General features: G+C 58.9%; 1 protein-coding gene across 1 annotated transcript; it reads right to left on the minus strand.

Moving 5' to 3' along the window:
* Positions 1-2,582: 2,582 nt before the first annotated feature.
* Positions 2,583-17,781, minus strand: LOC142187377 (tRNA wybutosine-synthesizing protein 4-like). Its single transcript, XM_075261582.1, has 3 exons — positions 17,570-17,781; positions 17,362-17,497; positions 2,583-2,816 (listed from the first exon to the last, which is right to left on the minus strand). Exons 1-3 carry the CDS (start codon positions 17,779-17,781, stop codon positions 2,658-2,660), a joined length of 507 nt encoding a protein of 168 aa, XP_075117683.1. The 3' UTR covers positions 2,583-2,657.
* Between the last annotated feature and the right edge of the window lie 332 nt (positions 17,782-18,113).

Consider the following 18,113-nt stretch of genomic DNA (forward strand, 5'->3'; position numbering starts at 1 on the left):
AAGAGGACTGTATCTAACGAGGACACTAATGTGGACTGTATCTAACGAGGACACTAAAGTGGACTGTAACTAATGAGGACTGTATCTAAAGAGGACTGTATCTAATGTGGACTGTATCTAACGAGGACACTAATGTGGACTGTACCTAATGTGGACTGTATCTAATGTGGACTGTATCTAACGAGGACACTAAAGTGGACTGTAACTAATGAGGACTGTATCTAATGAAGACTGTATCTAATGTGGACTGTACCTAATGTGGACTGTAACTAATGTGGACTGTAACTAATGTGGACTGTATCTAAAAAGGACTGTATCTAAAGAGGACTGTATCTAATGTGGACTGTATCTAATGTGGACTGTATCTAATGTGGACTGTATCTAACGAGGACACTAATGTGGACTGTATCTAATGTGGACTGTATCTAACGAGGACACTAATGTGGACTGTATCTAATGTGGACTGTAACTAATGTGGACTGTATCTAACGAGGACACTAATGTGGACTGTAACTAATGAAGACTGTATCTAAAGAGGACTGTATCTAAAGAGGACTGTATCTAACGAGGACACTAATGTGGACTGTATCTAATGTGGACTGTATCTAATGTGGACTGTATCTAATGTGGACTGTATCTAAAGAGGACTGTATCTAATGTGGACTGTATCTAATGTGGATTGTAAATAATGTGGATTGTAAATAATGTGGACTGTATCTAATGTGGACTGTACCTAATGAGGACTGTACCTAATCTGGACTGCATCTAATGAGGACTGCATCTAATGAGGACTGTATCTAATGAGGACTGTATCTAATGAGGACTGTATCTAAAGAGGATTGTACCTAATGAGGACTGTACCTAATCTGGACTGCATCTAATGCATACTGTATCTAATGTGGACTGTATCTAATGTAGACTGTATCTAATCTGGACTGTATCTATTGAGGACTGTATCTAATGAGGACTGTACCTAGTGAGGACTGTACCTAGTGAGGACTGTATCTATTGAGGACTGTATCTAATGAGGACTGTACCTAGTGAGGACTGAACCTAGTGAGGACTGTACCTAGTGAGGACTGTATCTAGTGTGGACTGTACCTAGTGAGGACTGTACCTAGTGAGGACTGTATCTAGTGAGGACTGTACCTAGTGAGGACTGTATCTAGTGAGGACTGTACCTAGTGAGGACTGTACCTAGTGAGGACTGTATCTAATGAGGGCTGTACCTAGTGAGGACTGTACCTAGTGAGGACTGTATCTAATGAGGGCTGTACCTAGTGAGGACTGTACCTAGTGAGGACTGTACCTAGTGAGGACTGTATCTAGTGAGGACTGTATCTAGTGTGGACTGTACCTAGTGAGGACTGTATCTAATGAGGACTGTACCTAGTGAGGACTGTACCTAGTGAGGACTGTACCTAGTGAGGACTGTATCTAGTGAGGACTGTATCTAGTGTGGACTGTACCTAGTGAGGACTGTATCTAATGAGGACTGTACCTAGTGAGGACTGTACCTAGTGAGGACTGTACCTAGTGAGGACTGTATCTAGTGTGGACTGTACCTAGTGAGGACTGTATCTAGTGAGGACTGTACCTAGTGAGGACTGTATCTAGTGTGGACTGTACCTAGTGAGGACTGTATCTAGTGTGGACTGTACCTAGTGAGGACTGTATCTAGTGTGGACTGTACCTAGTGAGGACTGTATCTAGTGTGGACTGTACCTAGTGAGGACTGTATCTAGTGTGGACTGTACCTAGTGAGGACTGTATCTAGTGTGGACTGTACCTAGTGAGGACTGTACCTAGTGAGGACTGTACCTAGTGAGGACTGTACCTAGTGAGGACTGTACCTAGTGAGGACTGTACCTAGTGTGGACTGTACCTAGTGAGGACTGTACCTAGTGAGGACTGTACCTAGTGAGGACTGTACCTAGTGTGGACTGTACCTAGTGAGGACTGTATCTAATGAGGACTGTACCTAGTGAGGACTGTACCTAGTGAGGACTGTACCTAGTGAGGACTGTACCTAGTGTGGACTGTACCTAGTGAGGACTGTATCTAATGAGGGCTGTACCTAGTGAGGACTGTATCTAGTGTGGACTGTACCTAGTGAGGACTGTATCTAGTGTGGACTGTACCTAGTGAGGACTGTACCTAGTGAGGACTGTACCTAGTGAGGACTGTATCTAGTGAGGACTGTACCTAGTGAGGACTGTACCTAGTGAGGACTGTACCTAGTGAGAACTGTATCTAGTGTGGACTGTATCTAGTGTGGACTGTATCTAGTGAGGACTGTACCTAGTGAGGACTGTATCTAATGTCACAATGATGATATTTTCAGCAGTTCCTCTATTCGTGTCCTGTACAAGGTACAGATTTGCCCTCTGATGTGGTACTGGGGATGATTTGGTAAATTGCCCCCCTCTTGCCCCCATTCTTTTCCTCAGATACCCTCATGCCCCAATCTCTGCTTGTACTCCTGTCTTTATTCCCTTCCCCTCCCCCGATGCACAATATGGCGTCATACACATGACATGGAGGAGGGGTGAAGACTTTTATGCAGCGGTAGGTGACCTCAATACAACATGTGACAGATATGACACCGTCTCATCAATCTAGTAGGAGTTCTGCTCCTGAGGGTCATAGTGCTGCAGTCACAGATCCCATGGCAGCTCCAGCAGGACTGGCTGTGCATTCAAATGAGTCCCAAAGGAGAAGCAAGTGCCCCCGCCCCCGAGGAGCAGCAGCCGCTTCTGGTCTGGAAGGAGAACGGAGCTGTGTCCATGTAGCATCAGGGGGCGCTCCAGAGAGGACTGCAGGAGAAAGCGAGACAATGAAGGCTATGAAGAGGGGCAGGGTATAGAGGAGTGTGGGGGATTGAAGAGTATGGAGAGGGGCAGGAGGGAGTGCAGGATAGGGAGAGGGACCAGGTATAGAGGAGAGAAGCTGGAGGGAGTAGAGGATATGGAGAGGGGAAAGGTATAGTGGTATGAGGCTGGAGGGAGTGCAGGGTATGGAGAGGGGCAGGATATAGCGGGCTGAGGCTGGAGAGAGTGCAGGGTATGGAGAGGGGCAGGGTATAGCGGACTGAGGCTGGAGAGAGTGCAGGGTATGGAGAGGGGCAGGGTATAGTGGGCTGAGGCTGGAGGGAGTGCAGGGTATGGAGAGGGGCAGGGTATAGCGGACTGAGGCTGGAGAGAGTGCAGGGTATGGAGAGGGGCAGGGTATAGCGGACTGAGGCTGGAGAGAGTGCAGGGTATGGAGAGGGGCAGGGTATAGCGGGCTGAGGCTGGAGAGAGTGCAGGGTATGGAGAGGGGCAGGGTATAGCAGGCTGAGGCTGGAGAGAGTGCAGGGTATGGAGAGGGGCAGGGTATAGCGGGCTGAGGCTGGAGAGAGTGCAGGGTATGGAGAGGGGCAGGGTATAGCGGACTGAGGCTGGAGAGAGTGCAGGGTATGGAGAGGGGCAGGGTATAGTGGGCTGAGGCTGGAGGGAGTGCAGGGTATGGAGAGGGGCAGGGTATAGCGGGCTAAGGCTAGAGAGAGTGCAGAGTATGGAGAGGGGAAGGGTATAGCGGACTGAGGGTGGAGGGAGTGCAGGGTATGGAGAGGGGCAGGGTATAGCGGGCTGAGGCTGGAGGGAGAGCAGGGTATGGAGAGGGGCAGGGTATAGCGGGCTGAGGCTGGAGAGAGTGCAGGGTATGGAGAGGGGCAGGGTATAGCAGGCTGAGGCTGGAGAGAGTGCAGGGTATGGAGAGGGGCAGGGTATAGCGGGCTGAGGCTGGAGAGAGTGCAGGGTATGGAGAGGGGAAAGGTATAGTGGTATGAGGCTGGAGAGAGTGCAGGGTATGGAGAGGGGCAGGGTATAGCGGACTGAGGCTGGAGAGAGTGCAGGGTATGGAGAGGGGCAGGGTATAGTGGGCTGAGGCTGGAGGGAGTGCAGGGTATGGAGAGGGGCAGGGTATAGCAGGCTGAGGCTGGAGAGAGTGCAGGGTATGGAGAGGGGCAGGGTATAGCGGGCTGAGGCTGGAGGGAGTGCAGGGTATGGAGAGGGGCAGGGTATAGCGGGCTGAGGCTGGAGAGAGTGCAGGGTATGGAGAGGGGCAGGGTATAGCGGACTGAGGCTGGAGAGAGTGCAGGGTATGGAGAGGGGCAGGGTATAGTGGGCTGAGGCTGGAGGGAGTGCAGGGTATGGAGAGGGGCAGGGTATAGCGGGCTGAGGCTGGAGAGAGTGCAGGGTATGGAGAGGGGCAGGGTATAGCGGACTGAGGCTGGAGAGAGTGCAGGGTATGGAGAGGGGCAGGGTATAGCGGACTGAGGCTGGAGAGAGTGCAGGGTATGGAGAGGGGCAGGGTATAGCGGACTGAGGCTGGAGAGAGTGCAGGGTATGGAGAGGGGAGGGGTATAGCAGACTGAGGCTGGAGGGAGTGCAGGGTATGGAGAGGGGAAGGGTATAGCGGACTGAGGGTGGAGAGAGTGCAGGGTATGGAGAGGGGCAGGGTATAGCGGGCTGAGGCTGGAGAGAGTGCAGGGTATGGAGAGGGGCAGGGTATGGAGAGGGGCAGGGTATAGCAGACTGAGGCTGGAGGGAGTGCAGGGTATGGAGAGGGGAAGGGTATAGCGGACTGAGGGTGGAGAGAGTGCAGGGTATGGAGAGGGGCAGGGTATAGCGGGCTGAGGCTGGAGAGAGTGCAGGGTATGGAGAGGGGCAGGGTATAGCGGACTGAGGCTGGAGAGAGTGCAGGGTATGGAGAGGGGCAGGGTATGGAGAAGGGAAGGGTATAGCGGACTGAGGCTGGAGCTCGTGCAGGGTATGGAGAGGGGAAGGGTATAGTGGGCTGAGGCTGGAGAGAGTGCAGGGTATGGAGAGGGGCAGGGTACAGCAGACTGAGGCTGGAGAGAGTGCAGGGTATGGAGAGGGGCAGGGTATAGCAGACTGAGGCTGGAGAGAGTGCAGGGTATGGAGAGGGGAAGGGTATAGCGGACTGAGGCTGGAGCGAGTGCAGGGTATGGAGAGGGGCAGGGTATGGAGAGGGGCAGGGTATAGCAAACTGAGGCTGGAGCGAATGCAGGGTATGGAGAGGGGAAGGGTATAGCGGACTGAGGCTGGAGAGAGTGCAGGGTATGGAGAGGGGCAGGGTATAGCGGGCTGAGGCTGGAGAGAGTGCAGGGTATGGAGAGGGGAAGGGTATAGTGGGCTGAGGCTGGAGAGAGTGCAGGGTATGGAGAGGGGCAGGGTATAGCAGGCTGAGGCTGGAGAGAGTGCAGGGTATGGAGAGGGGCAGGGTATAGCAGGCTGAGGCTGGAGAGAGTGCAGGGTATGGAGAGGGGAAGGGTATAGTGGGATGAGGCTGGAAAGAGTGCAGGGTATGGAGAGGGGCAGGGTATAGCAGGCTGAGGCTGGAGAGAGTGCAGGGTATGGAGAGGGGCAGGGTATAGCGGGCTGAGGCTGGAGAGAGTGCAGGGTATGGAGAGGGGCAGGGTATAGCGGACTGAGGCTGGAGAGAGTGCAGGGTATGGAGAGGGGCAGGGTATAGTGGGCTGAGGCTGGAGGGAGTGCAGGGTATGGAGAGGGGCAGGGTATAGCGGGCTGAGGCTGGAGAGAGTGCAGGGTATGGAGAGGGGCAGGGTATAGCGGACTGAGGCTGGAGAGAGTGCAGGGTATGGAGAGGGGCAGGGTATAGCGGACTGAGGCTGAAGAGAGTGCAGGGTATGGAGAGGGGCAGGGTATAGCGGACTGAGGCTGGAGAGAGTGCAGGGTATGGAGAGGGGAAGGGTATAGCAGACTGAGGCTGGAGGGAGTGCAGGGTATGGAGAGGGGAAGGGTATAGCGGACTGAGGGTGGAGAAAGTGCAGGGTATGGAGAGGGGCAGGGTATAGCGGGCTGAGGCTGGAGAGAGTGCAGGGTATGGAGAGGGGCAGGGTATGGAGAGGGGCAGGGTATAGCAGACTGAGGCTGGAGGGAGTGCAGGGTATGGAGAGGGGAAGGATATAGCGGACTGAGGGTGGAGAGAGTGCAGGGTATGGAGAGGGGCAGGGTATAGCGGGCTGAGGCTGGAGAGAGTGCAGGGTATGGAGAGGGGCAGGGTATGGAGAGGGGCAGGGTATAGCGGACTGAGGCTGGAGAGAGTGCAGGGTATGGAGAGGGGCAGGGTATGGAGAGGGGAAGGGTATAGCGGACTGAGGCTGGAGCTCGTGCAGGGTATGGAGAGGGGAAGGGTATAGTGGGCTGAGGCTGGAGAGAGTGCAGGGTATGGAGAGGGGCAGGGTACAGCAGACTGAGGCTGGAGAGAGTGCAGGGTATGGAGAGGGGCAGGGTATAGCAGACTGAGGCTGGAGCGAGTGCAGGGTATGGAGAGGGGCAGGGTATGGAGAGGGGCAGGGTATAGCAAACTGAGGCTGGAGCGAATGCAGGGTATGGAGAGGGGAAGGGTATAGCGGACTGAGGCTGGAGAGAGTGCAGGGTATGGAGAGGGGCAGGGTATAGCGGGCTGAGGCTGGAGAGAGTGCAGGGTATGGAGAGGGGAAGGGTATAGTGGGCTGAGGCTGGAGAGAGTGCAGGGTATGGAGAGGGGCAGGGTATAGCAGGCTGAGGCTAGAGAGAGTGCAGGGTATGGAGAGGGGCAGGGTATAGCAGGCTGAGGCTGGAGAGAGTGCAGGGTATGGAGAGGGGAAGGGTATAGTGGGATGAGGCTGGAAAGAGTGCAGGGTATGGAGAGGGGCAGGGTATAGCAGGCTGAGGCTGGAAAGAGTGCAGGGTATGGAGAGGGGCAGGGTATAGCGGGCTGAGGCTGGAGGGAGTGCAGGGTATGGAGAGGGGCAGGGTATAGCGGGCTGAGGCTGGAGAGAGTGCAGGGTATGGAGAGGGGCAGGGTATAGCGGGGTGTGGCTATGGAAAGGGGCAGGGTATAGCAGGCTGAGGCTGGAGAGAGTGCAGGGTATGGAGAGGGGAAGGGTATAGTGGGATGAGGCTGGAAAGAGTGCAGGGTATGGAGAGGGGCAGGGTATAGCGGACTGAGGCTGGAGAGAGTGCAGGGTATGGAGAGGGGCAGGGTATAGCAGGCTGAGGCTGGAGAGAGTGCAGGGTATGGAGAGGGGCAGGGTATAGCGGGCTGAGGCTGGAGGGAGTGCAGGGTATGGAGAGGGGCAGGGTATAGCGGGCTGAGGCTGGAGAGAGTGCAGGGTATGGAGAGGGGCAGGGTATAGCGGGCTGAGGCTGGAGGGAGAGCAGGGTATGGAGAGGGGCAGGGTACAGCGGACTGAGGCTGGAGAGAGTGCAGGGTATGGAGAGGGGCAGGGTATAGCGGGGTGTGGCTATGGAGAGGGGCAGGGTATAGCAGACTGAGGCTGGAGAGAGAGCAGGGTATGGAGAGGGGCAGGGTATAGCGGGCTGAGGCTGGAGAGAGTGCAGGGTATGGAGAGGGGCAGGGTATAGCGGGGTGTGGCTATGGAGAGGGGCAGGGTATAGCGGACTGAGGCTGGAGGGAGAGCAGGGTATGGAGAGGGGCAGGGTATAGCGGGCTGAGGCTGGAGGGAGAGCAGGGTATGGAGAGGGGCAGGGTATAGCGGGCTGAGGCTGGAGGGAGAGCAGGGTATGGAGAGGGGCAGGGTATAGCGGACTGAGGGTGGAGGGAGAGCAGGGTATGGAGAGGGGCAGGGTATAGCGGACTGAGGCTGGAGAGAGTGCAGGGTATGGAGAGGGGCAGGGTATAGCGGGGTGTGGCTATGGAGAGGGGCAGGGTATAGCGGACTGAGACTGGAGAGAGAGCAGGGTATGGAGAGGGGCAGGGTATAGCGGGCTGAGGCTGGAGAGAGTGCAGGGTATGGAGAGGGGCAGGGTATAGCGGGGTGTGGCTATGGAGAGGGGCAGGGTATAGCGGACTGAGGCTGGAGAGAGTGCAGGGTATGGAGAGGGGCAGGGTATAGCGGACTGAGGCTGGAGAGAGTGCAGGGTATGGAGAGGGGCAGGGTATAGCGGGCTGAGGCTGGAGAGAGTGCAGGGTATGGAGAGGGGCAGGGTATAGAAGGCTGAGGCTGGAGAGAGTGCAGGGTATGGAGAGGGGAAGGGTATAGTGGGATGAGGCTGGAAAGAGTGCAGGGTATGGAGAGGGGCAGGGTATAGCGGACTGAGGCTGGAGAGAGTGCAGGGTATGGAGAGGGGCAGGGTATAGCAGGCTGAGGCTGGAGAGAGTGCAGGGTATGGAGAGGGGCAGGGTATAGCGGGCTGAGGCTGGAGGGAGAGCAGGGTATGGAGAGGGGCAGGGTACAGCGGACTGAGGCTGGAGAGAGTGCAGGGTATGGAGAGGGGCAGGGTATAGCGGGGTGTGGCTATGGAGAGGGGCAGGGTATAGCGGACTGAGGCTGGAGAGAGAGCAGGGTATGGAGAGGGGCAGGGTATAGCGGGCTGAGGCTGGAGAGAGTGCAGGGTATGGAGAGGGGCAGGGTATAGCGGGGTGTGGCTATGGAGAGGGGCAGGGTATAGCGGACTGAGGCTGGAGGGAGAGCAGGGTATGGAGAGGGGCAGGGTATAGCGGGCTGAGGCTGGAGGGAGAGCAGGGTATGGAGAGGGGCAGGGTATAGCGGACTGAGGGTGGAGGGAGAGCAGGGTATGGAGAGGGGCAGGGTATAGCGGACTGAGGCTGCAGAGAGTGCAGGGTATGGAGAGGGGCAGGGTATAGCGGGCTGAGGCTGGAGAGAGTGCAGGGTATGGAGAGGGGCAGGGTATAGCGGGCTGAGGCTGGAGAGAGTGCAGGGTATGGAGAGGGGCAGGGTATAGCGGGCTGAGGCTGGAGAGAGTGCAGGGTATGGAGAGGGGCAGGGTATAGCGGGGTGTGGCTATGGAGAGTGGCAGGGTATAGCGGACTGAGGGTGGAGGGAGAGCAGGGTATGGAGAGGGGCAGGATATAGCGGGCTGAGGCTGGAGAGAGTGCAGGGTATGGAGAGGGGCAGGGTATAGCGGGGTGTGGCTATGGAGAGGGGCAGGGTATAGCAGACTGAGGCTGGAGAGAGAGCAGGGTATGGAGAGGTGCAGGGTATAGCGGGCTGAGGCTGGAGAGAGTGCAGGGTATGGAGAGGGGCAGGGTATAGCGGGCTGAGGCTGGAGAGAGTGCAGGGTATGGAGAGGGGCAGGGTATAGCGGACTGAGGCTGGAGGGAGAGCAGGGTATGGAGAGGGGCAGGGTATAGCGGGCTGAGGCTGGAGGGAGAGCAGGGTATGGAGAGGGGCAGGGTATAGCGGGCTGAGGCTGGAGGGAGAGCAGGGTATGGAGAGGGGCAGGGTATAGCGGACTGAGGGTGGAGGGAGAGCAGGGTATGGAGAGGGGCAGGGTATAGCGGACTGAGGCTGGAGAGAGTGCAGGGTATGGAGAGGGGAAGGGTATAGTGGGATGAGGCTGGAAAGAGTGCAGGGTATGGAGAGGGGCAGGGTATAGCGGACTGAGGCTGGAGAGAGTGCAGGGTATGGAGAGGGGCAGGGTATAGCAGGCTGAGGCTGGAGAGAGTGCAGGGTATGGAGAGGGGCAGGGTATAGCGGGCTGAGGCTGGAGGGAGTGCAGGGTATGGAGAGGGGCAGGGTATAGCAGGCTGAGGCTGGAGAGAGTGCAGGGTATGGAGAGGGGCAGGGTATAGCGGGCTGAGGCTGGAGAGAGTGCAGGGTATGGAGAGGGGAAGGGTATAGTGGGCTGAGGCTGGAGAGAGTGCAGGGTATGGAGAGGGGCAGGGTATAGCAGGCTGAGGCTAGAGAGAGTGCAGGGTATGGAGAGGGGCAGGGTATAGCAGGCTGAGGCTGGAGAGAGTGCAGGGTATGGAGAGGGGAAGGGTATAGTGGGATGAGGCTGGAAAGAGTGCAGGGTATGGAGAGGGGCAGGGTATAGCAGGCTGAGGCTGGAAAGAGTGCAGGGTATGGAGAGGGGCAGGGTATAGCGGGCTGAGGCTGGAGGGAGTGCAGGGTATGGAGAGGGGCAGGGTATAGCGGGCTGAGGCTGGAGAGAGTGCAGGGTATGGAGAGGGGCAGGGTATAGCGGGGTGTGGCTATGGAGAGGGGCAGGGTATAGCAGGCTGAGGCTGGAGAGAGTGCAGGGTATGGAGAGGGGAAGGGTATAGTGGGATGAGGCTGGAAAGAGTGCAGGGTATGGAGAGGGGCAGGGTATAGCGGACTGAGGCTGGAGAGAGTGCAGGGTATGGAGAGGGGCAGGGTATAGCAGGCTGAGGCTGGAGAGAGTGCAGGGTATGGAGAGGGGCAGGGTATAGCGGGCTGAGGCTGGAGGGAGTGCAGGGTATGGAGAGGGGCAGGGTATAGCGGGCTGAGGCTGGAGAGAGTGCAGGGTATGGAGAGGGGCAGGGTATAGCGGGCTGAGGCTGGAGGGAGAGCAGGGTATGGAGAGGGGCAGGGTACAGCGGACTGAGGCTGGAGAGAGTGCAGGGTATGGAGAGGGGCAGGGTATAGCGGGGTGTGGCTATGGAGAGGGGCAGGGTATAGCAGACTGAGGCTGGAGAGAGAGCAGGGTATGGAGAGGGGCAGGGTATAGCGGGCTGAGGCTGGAGAGAGTGCAGGGTATGGAGAGGGGCAGGGTATAGCGGGGTGTGGCTATGGAGAGGGCAGGGTATAGCGGACTGAGGCTGGAGGGAGAGCAGGGTATGGAGAGGGGCAGGGTATAGCGGGCTGAGGCTGGAGGGAGAGCAGGGTATGGAGAGGGGCAGGGTATAGCGGGCTGAGGCTGGAGGGAGAGCAGGGTATGGAGAGGGGCAGGGTATAGCGGACTGAGGGTGGAGGGAGAGCAGGGTATGGAGAGGGGCAGGGTATAGCGGACTGAGGCTGGAGAGAGTGCAGGGTATGGAGAGGGGCAGGGTATAGCGGGGTGTGGCTATGGAGAGGGGCAGGGTATAGCGGACTGAGACTGGAGAGAGAGCAGGGTATGGAGAGGGGCAGGGTATAGCGGGCTGAGGCTGGAGAGAGTGCAGGGTATGGAGAGGGGCAGGGTATAGCGGGGTGTGGCTATGGAGAGGGGCAGGGTATAGCGGACTGAGGCTGGAGAGAGTGCAGGGTATGGAGAGGGGCAGGGTATAGCGGACTGAGGCTGGAGAGAGTGCAGGGTATGGAGAGGGGCAGGGTATAGCGGGCTGAGGCTGGAGAGAGTGCAGGGTATGGAGAGGGGAAGGGTATAGTGGGATGAGGCTGGAAAGAGTGCAGGGTATGGAGAGGGGCAGGGTATAGCGGACTGAGGCTGGAGAGAGTGCAGGGTATGGAGAGGGGCAGGGTATAGCAGGCTGAGGCTGGAGAGAGTGCAGGGTATGGAGAGGGGCAGGGTATAGCGGGCTGAGGCTGGAGGGAGAGCAGGGTATGGAGAGGGGCAGGGTACAGCGGACTGAGGCTGGAGAGAGTGCAGGGTATGGAGAGGGGCAGGGTATAGCGGGGTGTGGCTATGGAGAGGGGCAGGGTATAGCGGACTGAGGCTGGAGAGAGAGCAGGGTATGGAGAGGGGCAGGGTATAGCGGGCTGAGGCTGGAGAGAGTGCAGGGTATGGAGAGGGGCAGGGTATAGCGGGGTGTGGCTATGGAGAGGGGCAGGGTATAGCGGACTGAGGCTGGAGGGAGAGCAGGGTATGGAGAGGGGCAGGGTATAGCGGGCTGAGGCTGGAGGGAGAGCAGGGTATGGAGAGGGGCAGGGTATAGCGGACTGAGGGTGGAGGGAGAGCAGGGTATGGAGAGGGGCAGGGTATAGCGGACTGAGGCTGCAGAGAGTGCAGGGTATGGAGAGGGGCAGGGTATAGCGGGCTGAGGCTGGAGAGAGTGCAGGGTATGGAGAGGGGCAGGGTATAGCGGGCTGAGGCTGGAGAGAGTGCAGGGTATGGAGAGGGGCAGGGTATAGCGGGGTGTGGCTATGGAGAGTGGCAGGGTATAGCGGACTGAGGGTGGAGGGAGAGCAGGGTATGGAGAGGGGCAGGATATAGCGGGCTGAGGCTGGAGAGAGTGCAGGGTATGGAGAGGGGCAGGGTATAGCGGGGTGTGGCTATGGAGAGGGGCAGGGTATAGCAGACTGAGGCTGGAGAGAGAGCAGGGTATGGAGAGGTGCAGGGTATAGCGGGCTGAGGCTGGAGAGAGTGCAGGGTATGGAGAGGGGCAGGGTATAGCGGGCTGAGGCTGGAGAGAGTGCAGGGTATGGAGAGGGGCAGGGTATAGCGGACTGAGGCTGGAGGGAGAGCAGGGTATGGAGAGGGGCAGGGTATAGCGGGCTGAGGCTGGAGGGAGAGCAGGGTATGGAGAGGGGCAGGGTATAGCGGGCTGAGGCTGGAGGGAGAGCAGGGTATGGAGAGGGGCAGGGTATAGCGGACTGAGGGTGGAGGGAGAGCAGGGTATGGAGAGGGGCAGGGTATAGCGGACTGAGGCTGGAGAGAGTGCAGGGTATGGAGAGGGGAAGGGTATAGTGGGATGAGGCTGGAAAGAGTGCAGGGTATGGAGAGGGGCAGGGTATAGCGGACTGAGGCTGGAGAGAGTGCAGGGTATGGAGAGGGGCAGGGTATAGCAGGCTGAGGCTGGAGAGAGTGCAGGGTATGGAGAGGGGCAGGGTATAGCGGGCTGAGGCTGGAGGGAGTGCAGGGTATGGAGAGGGGCAGGGTATAGCGGGCTGAGGCTGGAGAGAGTGCAGGGTATGGAGAGGGGCAGGGTATAGCGGGCTGAGGCTGGAGGGAGAGCAGGGTATGGAGAGGGGCAGGGTACAGCGGACTGAGGCTGGAGAGAGTGCAGGGTATGGAGAGGGGCAGGGTATAGCGGGGTGTGGCTATGGAGAGGGGCAGGGTATAGCAGACTGAGGCTGGAGAGAGAGCAGGGTATGGAGAGGGGCAGGGTATAGCGGGCTGAGGCTGGAGAGAGTGCAGGGTATGGAGAGGGGCAGGGTATAGCGGGGTGTGGCTATGGAGAGGGGCAGGGTATAGCGGACTGAGGCTGGAGGGAGAGCAGGGTATGGAGAGGGGCAGGGTATAGCGGGCTGAGGCTGGAGGGAGAGCAGGGTATGGAGAGGGGCAGGGTATAGCGGGCTGAGGCTGGAGGGAGAGCAGGGTATGGAGAGGGGCAGGGTATAGCGGACTGAGGGTGGAGGGAGAGCAGGGTATGGAGAGGGGCAGGGTATAGCGGACTGAGGCTGGAGAGAGTGCAGGGTATGGAGAGGGGCAGGGTATAGCGGGGTGTGGCTATGGAGAGGGGCAGGGTATAGCGGACTGAGACTGGAGAGAGAGCAGGGTATGGAGAGGGGCAGGGTATAGCGGGCTGAGGCTGGAGAGAGTGCAGGGTATGGAGAGGGGCAGGGTATAGCGGGGTGTGGCTATGGAGAGGGGCAGGGTATAGCGGACTGAGGCTGGAGAGAGTGCAGGGTATGGAGAGGGGCAGGGTATAGCGGACTGAGGCTGGAGAGAGTGCAGGGTATGGAGAGGGGCAGGGTATAGCGGGCTGAGGCTGGAGAGAGTGCAGGGTATGGAGAGGGGCAGGGTATAGAAGGCTGAGGCTGGAGAGAGTGCAGGGTATGGAGAGGGGAAGGGTATAGTGGGATGAGGCTGGAAAGAGTGCAGGGTATGGAGAGGGGCAGGGTATAGCGGACTGAGGCTGGAGAGAGTGCAGGGTATGGAGAGGGGCAGGGTATAGCAGGCTGAGGCTGGAGAGAGTGCAGGGTATGGAGAGGGGCAGGGTATAGCGGGCTGAGGCTGGAGGGAGAGCAGGGTATGGAGAGGGGCAGGGTACAGCGGACTGAGGCTGGAGAGAGTGCAGGGTATGGAGAGGGGCAGGGTATAGCGGGGTGTGGCTATGGAGAGGGGCAGGGTATAGCGGACTGAGGCTGGAGAGAGAGCAGGGTATTGAGAGGGGCAGGGTATAGCGGGCTGAGGCTGGAGAGAGTGCAGGGTATGGAGAGGGGCAGGGTATAGCGGGGTGTGGCTATGGAGAGGGGCAGGGTATAGCGGACTGAGGCTGGAGGGAGAGCAGGGTATGGAGAGGGGCAGGGTATAGCGGGCTGAGGCTGGAGGGAGAGCAGGGTATGGAGAGGGGCAGGGTATAGCGGACTGAGGCTGCAGAGAGTGCAGGGTATGGAGAGGGGCAGGGTATAGCGGGCTGAGGCTGGAGAGAGTGCAGGGTATGGAGAGGGGCAGGGTATAGCGGGCTGAGGCTGGAGAGAGTGCAGGGTATGGAGAGGGGCAGGGTATAGCGGGCTGAGGCTGGAGAGAGTGCAGGGTATGGAGAGGGGCAGGGTATAGCGGGGTGTGGCTATGGAGAGTGGCAGGGTATAGCGGACTGAGGGTGGAGGGAGAGCAGGGTATGGAGAGGGGCAGGATATAGCGGGCTGAGGCTGGAGAGAGTGCAGGGTATGGAGAGGGGCAGGGTATAGCGGGGTGTGGCTATGGAGAGGGGCAGGGTATAGCAGACTGAGGCTGGAGAGAGAGCAGGGTATGGAGAGGTGCAGGGTATAGCGGGCTGAGGCTGGAGAGAGTGCAGGGTATGGAGAGGGGCAGGGTATAGCGGGCTGAGGCTGGAGAGAGTGCAGGGTATGGAGAGGGGCAGGGTATAGCGGACTGAGGCTGGAGGGAGAGCAGGGTATGGAGAGGGGCAGGGTATAGCGGGCTGAGGCTGGAGGGAGAGCAGGGTATGGAGAGGGGCAGGGTATAGCGGGCTGAGGCTGGAGGGAGAGCAGGGTATGGAGAGGGGCAGGGTATAGCGGACTGAGGGTGGAGGGAGAGCAGGGTATGGAGAGGGGCAGGGTATAGCGGACTGAGGCTGGAGAGAGTGCAGGGTATGGAGAGGGGCAGGGTATAGCGGGGTGTGGCTATGGAGAGAGTGCAGGGTATGGAGAGGGGCAGGGTATAGCGGGCTGAGGCTGGAGAGAGTGCAGGGTATGGAGAGGGGCAGGGTATAGCGGGGTGTGGCTATGGAGAGGGGCAGGGTATAGCGGACTGAGGCTGGAGGGAGAGCAGGGTATGGAGAGGGGCAGGGTATAGCGGGCTGAGGCTGGAGGGAGAGCAGGGTATGGAGAGGGGCAGGGTATAGCGGACTGAGGCTAGAGAGAGTGCAGGGTATGGAGAGGGGCAGGGTATAGCGGACTGAGGCTGGAGAGAGTGCAGGGTATGGAGAGGGGCAGGGTATAGCGGACTGAGGGTGGAGGGAGAGCAGGGTATGGAGAGGGGCAGGGTATAGCGGACTGAGGGTGGAGGGAGAGCAGGGTATGGAGAGGGGCAGGGTATAGTGGACTGAGGCTGGAGAGAGTGCAGGGTATGGAGAGGGGCAGGGTATAGCGGGCTGAGGCTGGAGAGAGTGCAGGGTATGGAGAGGGGCAGGGTATAGCGGGCTGAGGCTGGAGAGAGTGCAGGGTATGGAGAGGGGCAGGGTATAGCGGGCTGAGGCTGGAGAGAGTGCAGGGTATGGAGAGGGGCAGGGTATAGCGGGGTGTGGCTATGGAGAGTGGCAGGGTATAGCGGACTGAGGGTGGAGGGAGAGCAGGGTATGGAGAGGGGCAGGATATAGCGGGCTGAGGCTGGAGAGAGTGCAGGGTATGGAGAGGGGCAGGGTATAGCGGGCTGAGGCTGGAGAGAGTGCAGGGTATGGAGAGGGGCAGGGTATAGCGGGGTGTGGCTATGGAGAGGGGCAGGGTATAGCGGACTGAGGCTGGAGGGAGAGCAGGGTATGGAGAGGGGCAGGGTATAGCGGGCTGAGGCTGGAGGGAGAGCAGGGTATGGAGAGGGGCAGGGTATAGCGGACTGAGGGTGGAGAGAGTGCAGGGTATGGAGAGGGGCAGGGTATAGCGGGCTGAGGCTGGAGAGAGTGCAGGGTATGGAGAGGGGCAGGGTATAGCGGGCTGAGGCTGGAGAGAGTGCAGGGTATGGAGAGGGGCAGGGTATAGCGGGCTGAGGCTGGAGAGAGTGCAGGGTATGGAGAGGGGCAGGGTATAGCGGACTGAGGCTGGAGGGAGTGCAGGGTATGGAGAGGGGCAGGGTATAGAGGACTGAGGCTGGAGAGAGTGCAGGGTATGGAGAGGGGCAGGGTATAGCGGACTGAGGCTGGAGGGAGTGCAGGGTATGGAGAGGGGCAGGGTATAGCGGACTGAGGCTGGAGGGAGTGCAGGGTATGGAGAGGGGCAGGGTATAGCGGGCTGAGGCTGGAGAGAGTGCAGGGTATGGAGAGGGGCAGGGTATAGCGGACTGAGGCTGGAGAGAGTGCAGGGTATGGAGAGGGGCAGGGTATAGCGGACTGAGGCTGGAGGGAGTGCAGGGTATGGAGAGGGGCAGGGTATAGCGGGCTGAGGCTGGAGAGAGTGCAGGGTATGGAGAGGGGCAGGGTATAGCGGGCTGAGGCTGGAGAGAGTGCAGGGTATGGAGAGGGGCAGGGTATAGCGGGGTGTGGCTATGGAGAGGGGCAGGGTATAGCGGACTGAGGGTGGAGGGAGAGCAGGGTATGGAGAGGGGCAGGGTATAGCGGACTGAGGCTGGAGAGAGTGCAGGGTATGGAGAGGGGCAGGGTATAGCGGGCTGAGGCTGGAGAGAGTGCAGGGTATAGCGGGCTGAGGCTGGAGAGAGTGCAGGGTATGGAGAGGGGCAGGGTATAGCGGACTGAGGCTGGAGGGAGTGCAGGGTATGGAGAGGGGCAGGGTATAGCGGACTGAGGCTGGAGGGAGTGCAGGGTATGGAGAGGGGCAGGGTATAGAGGACTGAGGCTGGAGAGAGTGCAGGGTATGGAGAGGGGCAGGGTATAGCGGACTGAGGCTGGAGGGAGTGCAGGGTATGGAGAGGGGCAGGGTATAGCGGACTGAGGCTGGAGGGAGAGCAGGGTATGGAGAGGGGAAGGGTATAGCGGACTGAGGCTGGAGAGAGTGCAGGGTATGGAGAGGGGCAGGGTATAGCGGACTGAGGCTGGAGGGAGTGCAGGGTATGGAGAGGGGCAGGGTATAGCGGGCTGAGGCTGGAGAGAGTGCAGGGTATGGAGAGGGGCAGGGTATAGCGGACTGAGGCTGGAGGGAGTGCAGGGTATGGAGAGGTGCAGGGTATAGCAGGCTGAGGCTGGAGAGAGTGCAGGGTATGGAGAGGGGCAGGGTATAGCGGACTGAGGCTGGAGGGAGTGCAGGGTATGGAGAGGGGCAGGGTATAGAGGAGCAAGGCTGGAGGGAGTGCAGGGTATGGAGAGGGGCAGGGTATAGCGGACTGAGGCTGGAGAGAGTGAAGGGTATGGAGAGGGGCAGGGTATAGTGGGCTGAGGCTGGAGAGAGTGCAGGGTATGGAGAGGTGCAGGGTATGGAGAGGGGCAGGGTATAGCGGGGTGTGGCTATGGAGAGGGGCAGGGTATAGGCTGGAGCGCCCCCTACCTCACTAATCAGACTACAATCTGACTACTCACACAGTCGATTTGGAATTCGCAGACATGTCCAGTCATCAGATCCACCAGCGTCAGGCCGGGGCCCCCTCGAGCCTGAGTCCAGACCCCGCCCACCAGGAGCAGCTTTCCACCAATGACATGTGAGCTGTGGGCGTACCTGCAGAGAGCGGTGACATTACAAGCTGAGAGATCACAGGAATCGTCCCTGCCTCACAGGGTTGTCAGTTACCTGGGTGTCAGCGGGGGGATGGTGTCCAAATGTTCCCAGGAGAATTGAGATCCGGCTGCTTTCAGGACAGTGATGGAGCCCGATGGGGCCCCAGATGCCAGGAGCCCCCCAGACAACACCGCGCCACCGGCCCATCCACAGGAACTGTGACTGTGACAACCCAACGGGGCCGAGCCAATCACTGACAACTGACAACAAAAGAAATGAGTCATAGTTAGGGTTGAGATTTCAGGATCGTTTTTAGAATCCGATTTCTGATCATTTTCCAGCCGATCGCGATCCTAATACAAGTCAATGTGCAATAAAAAGTTACCAAAAATCCCGACAAGTTCTTAGAAAGCAAAGAAGGAGCGAGGGAAGACATGGCCAGAAAATCACAAGACAGCACCTGAGCCCCAGACATAGGAGCGACCTCTCCCCAAGGAAGGGTCATGTAGAAGGGGGTGAACTGGATCCCCATTGAACATCTGGCACAACAGAAGACCCAAAGCTCCGCTCAGTGGAATCTGAGGAGGAATTCCTTCCAGAAGAAGACGCTTCTAAG

This window comes from Leptodactylus fuscus, unplaced genomic scaffold, assembly GCF_031893055.1.
Source record: "Leptodactylus fuscus isolate aLepFus1 unplaced genomic scaffold, aLepFus1.hap2 HAP2_SCAFFOLD_214, whole genome shotgun sequence".
In the NCBI taxonomy this organism is placed as follows: Eukaryota; Metazoa; Chordata; class Amphibia; order Anura; family Leptodactylidae; genus Leptodactylus; species Leptodactylus fuscus.

Coding starts and splice junctions, on each gene's coding strand:
- LOC142187377 (XM_075261582.1), bottom strand. CDS start 17,781: ATGACTCATTTCTTTTGTTGTCAGTTGTCAGTGATTGGCTCGGCCCCG. Junction 17,498..17,569: donor ATCCCCCCGCTGACACCCAG/GTAACTGACAAC, acceptor CGCTCTCTGCAG/GTACGCCCACAGCTCACATG. Junction 2,817..17,361: donor GCGAATTCCAAATCGACTGT/GTGAGTAGTCAG, acceptor TTTCTCCTGCAG/TCCTCTCTGGAGCGCCCCCT.